This window comes from Argentina silus, assembly GCF_951799395.1.
Source record: "Argentina silus genome assembly, chromosome: 22".
Taxonomy (NCBI): domain Eukaryota; kingdom Metazoa; phylum Chordata; class Actinopteri; order Argentiniformes; family Argentinidae; genus Argentina; species Argentina silus.
Window position 1 is genome coordinate 92,655 of NC_139676.1, and position 8,263 is coordinate 100,917.

At 47.9% G+C, this 8,263-nt stretch overlaps 1 protein-coding gene across 1 annotated transcript; it reads right to left on the reverse strand.

The window, feature by feature from the left end:
- Positions 1 to 3,290: 3,290 nt before the first annotated feature.
- On the reverse strand, positions 3,291 to 8,257 carry LOC310821729 (pre-B-cell leukemia transcription factor 1-like). Its single transcript, XM_083693899.1, has 5 exons — positions 8,174 to 8,257; positions 7,867 to 8,002; positions 6,973 to 7,129; positions 5,227 to 5,313; positions 3,291 to 4,078 (listed from the first exon to the last, which is right to left on the reverse strand). The coding sequence occupies exons 1-4, from the start codon at positions 8,236 to 8,238 to the stop codon at positions 5,270 to 5,272; spliced, it is 402 nt and encodes a 133-aa protein (XP_083550025.1). The 5' UTR covers positions 8,239 to 8,257; the 3' UTR covers positions 3,291 to 4,078; positions 5,227 to 5,269.
- Positions 8,258 to 8,263: the final 6 nt, after the last annotated feature.

Sequence of the window (8,263 nt, forward strand, 5' to 3'; positions counted from 1 at the left end):
CAGAATGTAGAGGTGGATAGGGATGTGAACCCAGAATGTAGAGGTGGGGTAGAGGATAGGGATGTGAACCCAGCATTTTCCTTGTGCAAGATATTTATCTGTTCAAAGACCAGGTGCAACAACGACCTCACCTTTTTCACGTTTGACTCAAACTCTGTGCTGAGTGTGAAGCACTTTCCAGGTCACTGCTAATATAAAACATGCAGTAACAGGTGGCGCTCTGGGTGGTGAGTGTTCTGGAATTCTTTGGCAGTTGGTGAGTTAAACAAAGTCATTATTTCATGTCTGAGTCACTCCCAATTCTATTTCTATGGAAAAGCTGATAATGTGAACAGAACTGCTCACGCGTCTGTGGCCCTTGTGACAAAGGTGACAAATGTGACCAATGTGACCATGACACATTCCTTCTCAGTTTAACTCCTTGATTTGGTCGAGAAATCACGATGAAGCTCAGCTCCAGCTGCGGTGGAAACCTGTCAATTGAGGGTTTTTTGAGAAGACACTCGAAAGCGCAGCTAAGCTGACCTAATGACAGGGGGCTCCCTTATTGTACAGATTCTCTTCAGAAGTGCAGGCTCGGGCCTGGTTCCATTTCTGCCTTGTCTCCTTACCGTCCTCCCTAGCAACCCTTTGTTATGATGCCTATTGGACTGTCAGGTGGAGCCATCCACATGTTGTTTACACCTATCCATTCATTCCAGATCTGTTACCAGTACCAGAGAATTTTGAGCTAAAGGTAGGTGCCAGGTGGTGAAATGGAACAAGGCCCCAGTCTGTGACTGCTGGTGTGTCACGTTTAAAGGAATCGGCCGTCTAGGTCTAGTTTAAGTAAGCAAAAGCATTTATTAATCTTTTTACCAATTCTCTTTTCTTCTTTTTGCATGTCCCGAGTGAGTAATATGTAAAACCTGCAAATAGAGAACTGCCCTCTCTCTTTCAGTCTCTCTTTCAAACTCTCTCACAAACACTGACGCACACATGTAGCCAGCTGAGGAAAGCGCATAGACATAACCAAGAGCGCCCCCTGGTGCCTATCATTAGATCACTAGGCATTTAGGTAGCAGTTGACTGCCTGATACACCAGTAGCTCACGGTAGTATTGTAGCCAAACGGGACTTACAACAAATACATTTGTTTAAGTAAGTGAATCATCTGTCCATCAGTCATCATGAGATAAAGTAATCAATGCTCAGACCAGGGGCCGTTGGCAGTCACAATGCTTTTTTTTTTTAAATTATTAACAGGAGAGAAACTTGTCCAGGGGGGTAGTGGGGGTGAAGAGGTCTTTAGGAGACAAAACATTTCACACCTGCTTTTTGACATAGTACACAGTTTTCATACTTACGAATGAGTTGTTCTCAATCAAATCATCTATTTTCTTGAGCAAATGTAAACATCTCTCTTAATCCCCAGTCACACCACCAGGAGGCGCTGTGGCGGGTAACTGTCCTTCTCTCACTACTCTTCTCATCAGTTTGCTACTGGTTGTCGTTATTTGAACACTAAAGACGATGATGAAGGATGACAGTGAAGGTTTATAATGAAAGATAAACTGTAACACCTGAGCAAAACATGACACAGCACAAACACACGTGCAGCCATTTCACAAAAATATCCCCCAAAACACCAGACCCACATATAACAATGTCACACTATTTTATTATTATTATTATTAAACCTTTATTTATGCAGTGTCTCAGTGAGACCACAGCCTTTTTTTCAGGGGAGCCCTGCTTACGTTAAAATACATACAAAATTACATAAAATACTACTGTGAACTTCTGCCTTGACCTATTGAATGAGGTCCAGAGGGAAACACTGATGGGTTGTGTTTTTTTTTTTGGGGGGGGGGGGGGGGGGGGGGGATGTGTTTTTAGGGCATTTCTGCTTTATTGGGATAGAGACAGTAGAGGTTGACAGGAAGGATGGGAGAGAGAGAGGTGGGATGACATGCAGGATATGTCGAGGGTCGGAATCGAACCAGGAACCTTGCGACTATGTGGTAAGCGCCCCGAAACGCGGACGTATAACAAGAGTAACTACTGGTTTACGTTCTTGTGTGTTCTTCTTCGTGTGTTCTTGTCTGTGTCAAGGGACGGTGACTGATGTGCTAGTGAATTCTTTGACACGCCTGCGGAGGAATCAGCTGAACGCATTCTGCCTACGTCTGAGTCAGCGCACGCCCGCCTTTGATCCCATCCCTTCGGGATTGCTGGAGGATAAAACCCCGGAGGAGATTGTGGACATGATGGTACAGAGATACCTCGGGGTGGAAGCTGTGGAGCACACAGTGAGGATCCTGAGGAACATGAACCTGAAGTTAAATGCCAGAGAGTTAGCGGACCAGTTTGGAATGTTGCAAAAGTGCGACCCATGAAAGGGGTTGATGACGAGGGCGCTGTGAAGATCACACGGGAAATCCTGAAGAAGATGGACCTGAAATAACACGCTGAAGAGCTGGAGGACTTGGTATCCTACTTGGGCTGCGTTGGACGACTCCCCGCCTCCGCCATCGGACCTCTGCAGCTCATCCAGAACGCTGCCGCTCGTCCGGTGTTCAACCTCCCCAAATTCTCCCATGTCACCCCCCTCCTCCCCCTCCTCCCCCCTCCTCCGCACCCTCCACTGGCTCCCGGTAGCAGCTCGCATCAGATTCAAGACCCTGGTGCTCGCCTACCGGGCGGCAAAGGGAACAGATGTACAAATGTATTTGTTGTAAGTCGCATTGGATAAAGGCGTCTGCTAAATGCCATAAATGTAAATGTACCCCGTTTCACCTCAGCCGAGTATCTCCTTTTTCCATGTCTAAGGATGGCGTTCCAACCAACCGCCAGGGCAGTTCCTAAATGGCCTGAACGCCTCCCTCCAAGTACGACACATCTACACAGTAATCACCGGTGGAAGATAGACATGTTGTCATATACTGTATGTATGAAAACATTCTATTGAATAGACACTGTTCTTGTATCTGTATAAGCCATATTCTTCAAGACATCAATGGATAGATATCACAAATTGAAATGAATCTTGATAAATCAATCACATTTCTATGTATGTAAAATTGTTCAAATACCGTGGTATGCTCATCATATGCTCCATTTGTTTGTATTTTGTATGTGTTAGGGTGAGGGTCAGGGTTAGGGTTTATTGACCCATCATGTTACCAGATACATCGAGGATGGTAGCACACACACACCTCAGTGATTGTGTTGTTTTCACAAATGATATCTATCAGAATTGACCTTTTAATAAGCCATCTGACCATGAATAAACCACCACAGGAGACAGAGTTTAATAATTGACATACAATGTGTTTATTCATTTTTGGTTATTTTCGGCCATTTAGAAGTTTTTGTTGTATACATTTTTCTCTGTAGCAACATTTTTTTAAAAAGTCAAAAAACAAAAACGAAAAATACAATCATTGCTAAACACCTAAAAAGGACTACATGCATGGAAGACAAGTAACATATTTTCTTCTTTTTTTATTTTTTTTTATTCTTTTCTTGTTATCCTTTTTTTATTTTTTATTCTTTTGAGTAACATGATGGGTCCGCATCGCGCTCCAACTCACAGGCTTTGCGGAACAAGTATTAGAAAAAACCTCTACATCTGTGACTAAAATTATCTTTTTTTTGTTTGTTTTTTTAAAAACGAAGGAAAAACAAAAGAGTGATTATAAAAAGAAAAAGAAAAAAAAAAAGACGATGGTGTCAGACAACTGAGGGGGGGGGGGAGCATGAGGGGGGGAGGTGAGAGTGTCGTGGGAGGGGGGGAGGGGGGGGTTATGGGCCGGGGGTTAGGGAGTTCATCAGGGAGAGGGGGTGGGGTGGGGGGGTGACGCTGAAGTAAAGAAAGCTATAGGTTTGAGAGGGGAGGGGGGGGGGGGTTAATGTGACAGTGTTTATCCTCCACAGGGACAGGGAAGATAGGGGCTGTATTTGGGGGATGCGGGTAGGAGTGTTTGTGTGTGGGGGGGGGGGTCTTAGTTTGAGGTGTCAGAGTGCACACTGCCTGGTGCGCCCAGAGGGGGGGTGAGGGAGGGGGGGTCAGCGCCATCCTGCCAACCACTGTCAACCTGGAGAGAGAGAGACAGAGAGAGAGACAGAGAGAGAGACAGAGAGAGAGAGAGAGAGAGAGAGAGAGAGAGAGAGAGAGAGAGAGAGAGAGAGACAGAAAGAGAGACAGAGAGAGAATAAATATACAGGATATGAGACAATAGGAACAGCACCAAAGATACTCACCTGGAGACAGTGGTGTGTGTGTGTGTGTGTGTACTCACCTGGAGACAGTGGTGTGTGTGTGTGTGTGTGTACTCACATGGAGACAGTGGTGTGTGTGTGTGTGTGTGTACTCACCTGGAGACAGTGGTGTGTGTGTGTGTGTGTGTACTCACATGGAGACAGTGGTGTGTGTGTGTGTGTGTACTCACCTGGAGACAGTGGTGTGTGTGTGTGTGTGTGTACTCACATGGAGACAGTGGTGTGTGTGTGTGTGTGTGTACTCACCTGGAGACAGTGGTGTGTGTGTGTGTGTGTGTACTCACATGGAGACAGTGGTGTGTGTGTGTGTGTGTGTACTCACCTGGAGACAGTGGTGTGTGTGTGTGTGTGTGTACTCACATGGAGACAGTGGTGTGTGTGTGTGTGTGTGTACTCACCTGGAGACAGTGGTGTGTGTGTGTGTGTGTGTACTCACATGGAGACAGTGGTGTGTGTGTGTGTGTGTGTGTACTCACATGGAGACAGTGGTGTGTGTGTGTGTGTGTACTCACATGGAGACAGTGGTGTGTGTGTGTGTGTGTGTGTGTGTACTCACATGGAGACAGTGGTGGGTGTGTGTGTGTGTGTGTGTGTGTGTGTACTCACATGGAGACAGTGGTGGGTGTGTGTGTGTGTACTCACATGGAGACAGTGGAGTGTGTGTGTGTGTGTGTGTACTCACATGGAGACAGTGGTGTGTGTGTGTGTGTGTGTGTGTACTCACATGGAGACAGTGGTGTGTGTGTGTGTGTGTGTACTCACATGGAGACAGTGGTGTGTGTGTGTGTGTGTGTGTACTCACATGGAGACAGTGGTGTGTGTGTGTACTCACATGGAGACAGTGGTGTGTGTGTGTACTCACATGGAGACAGTGGTGTGTGTGTGTGTGTGTGTGTACTCACATGGAGACAGTGGTGTGTGTGTGTACTCACATGGAGACAGTGGTGTGTGTGTGTGTACTCACATGGAGACAGTGGGGGGGAAACAGCGTTCCTCCGGGCAGCTCCTCATAACCTCCCGTCAGGAGTGTAACACGGTGCCGGGTATCCGCCTGCAGGGGGCAGCAGACGGCGCTGTTACACCACCACACACACTGTTCCATACTGACCACACACACACACACTGTTCTATACTGACCACACACGCACACACACACAGATTCTATACTTACCCCCCACACACACACACTGTTCTATACTGACCACACACTCACTGTTCTATAGTGACCACACACTCTCACACAGGTTCTATACTTACAACACACACACACGTACACATGCTCACATTGACACAGGTCACAGAGGCACAGCTGAATATAAACACACACACACACACACAGCTGAATATAAACACACACACACACACAGCTGAATATAAACACACACACACACACACAGATCTGTATGCCGTTCGGTATACAGATGTGATCTCCCAGTGGATCTCACTGACACTGTTTACAGGGGATACACACACCAGTAAACTAACTGGGATACACACACCAGTAAACTAACTGGGATACACACACCAGTAAACCAACTGGGATACACACACCAGTAAACTAACTGGGATACACACACCAGTAAACTAACTGGGATACACACACCAGTAAACTAACTGGGATACACACACCAGTAAACTAACTGGGATACACACACCAGTAAACTAACTGTGGGGCAGCCGTGGGGGACCTGAGGGGGCCCACCTCCACCTCCACCCAGGGACCAGAGGAGGACAGGCAGTGGGTACCAGACCGCGGGGGGCGGGCAGGCGGGGGGCGGAGATGGGGGGGGGCATATGACGACTGAGGCTGTGGAGGACTCTCTTAAAGGGATACGTTTCTACGACCACATTTCAGTGATTTAACCACGTCTCTGGGATTTAACCACGTCTCTGGGATTTAACCACGTCTCTGGGATTTAACCACGTGTATTGATGGAAGTGAAGGCGTGTGGTTAACCACAGAAATGTGATTTTTAGAGCGGACTATCCCTTTAAGAGCCGAGAGGGGTTTCAGGGCTGTAGGCGCCTAGGTTCTAGGCGGAGGAGGCAAGGGAAGAGGAACTAGGAACTAGGGGGCAAGGTAAGAGGAACTAGGGGGGAGACTGGGGGGGGGGGGGCGGGGGGCTGGAGGGGGTCTTTCTGCACTCCTACCTGAGGCTGCAATGGGGGGCTGAGAAATAACCCCTCCCCATTGGTCGAGTGTAAACCGAGGTGGGCGTGGCCTGTGCTGGGCCGACTGTACGACCCTGACGACCCTGCGGAATGTCATAACCAGCCAATCAGGAGAGAGGCTGCTGTGGGAGGTGGTGAGGGATTGGTGGACCAGGTGGGGGAGGGCGGGGTTACATTTCCTCAGTTGTTATGGGGAACAGGGAGAACAGTCGTGTGAAGAAGTTGCGATTGGGGTCGGCCTGTCTGTGCGTGTGCGCATGTGTGTGCGTGTGTGTGTGTGTGTAAACCCAAGTTTTAGTGTAGCTCTGTGGGTGTGGGACTGTGTGTGCATGTAAATCTGTACTTGAGATTGGCTTGGCCTGTCTGTCTGTCTGTCTGTCTGTGTGTGTACCTGAGTTTGGCATGGCAGGGGAGTAGGCTTGGCTTGCCTGTGTGTATGTATGTATGTATGTATGTATGTATGTATGTATGTATGTATGTGTGTGTGTGTGTGTGTGTGTGTGTGTGTGTGTGTGTGTGTGTGTGTGTGTGTGTGTACCTGAGTTTGGCGTGGCGGGGGAGTTGGCTTGGCTGGCCTGTGATGATACACTAGCAGCGTCCACCGCTGTCTTCACCGCGTACAGGTTGGCCTCCTCCTGGAACTTCCCAATGTTCTTCTTGTACCGAATCCTCTTGTTACCAAACCAGTTAGAGACCTGAGACAGAGAGAGACAGAGAGAGACAGAGAGAGAGAGAGAGAGAGACAGAGAGAGAGAGAGACAGAGAGAGAGACAGAGAGAGAGAGAGAGAGAGACAGAGAGAGAGACAGAGAGAGAGAGAGAGAGAGACAGAGAGAGAGACAGAGAGAGACAGAGAGAGAGAGACAGAGAGAGAGACAGAGAGAGACAGAGAGAGAGAGAGAGAGAGAGACAGAGAGAGAGAGAGAGAGAGACAGAGAGAGAGAGAGAGAGAGACAGAGAGAGAGAGAGAGAGACAGAGAGAGAGAGAGAGACAGAGAGAGAGAAAAAAACTCGGTATAATAATAATAATAGGAGCATGTATACTTAATGCTCCTAAAGGAAAATAGGAAAGCATACTTCAGGGTTAACCCTTTTGCATCATACCCTTGTCCCCTAACATGCCTAAGGACTAACATGCCTAAGGACTAACATGCCTAAGGACTAACATGCCTAAGGACTAACATGCCTAAGGACTAACATGCCTAAAGGACTAACATGCCTAAGGACTAACACCAGATGCCAAATCCACCCCTAGCCTCAACCTCGAAGGCTTTTCATATACCGTAGGTCTGAAGAGACACAGGTTTGACACTACATACACACTACACATTAACTACAGATAAACACTACACAAACACACTACATATACACACTACACAATCGGTCGGGTTCGACTGTTTAGACCCCTATTTGACCCCGGTTTGACCCCTGACCTGAGAGACGGTGATGGCACACTTCTTGGCCAGCTCCTCCTTGGCCTCCTCGCTGGGGTAGGGGTTGGACAGGTGGGAGTAGAAGTACTCGTTCAGAACCTCCGTGGCCTGCTTGTTGAAGTTACGCCTCTTCCGTCTGATAGGAGGAGGGGGGGAGATGATACATGATATTATTATTAAAGTGTTATTGTAGACGTATTGTCCGCGAATATACACAGACAGACAGACAGAGAGACACACACCCACATATCAAGAAGGAATCTGGAAAACAGTATCCTGATCTGTTTGAGCACACCCCCACACCCACCTGGCGTCGAGGAAGCGGGATCGTAGGATCATGACGGCCTCGCAGGTGCTCTGTTTGAGCTGCATCTGGATGGAGCTGAACTTGCGGTGG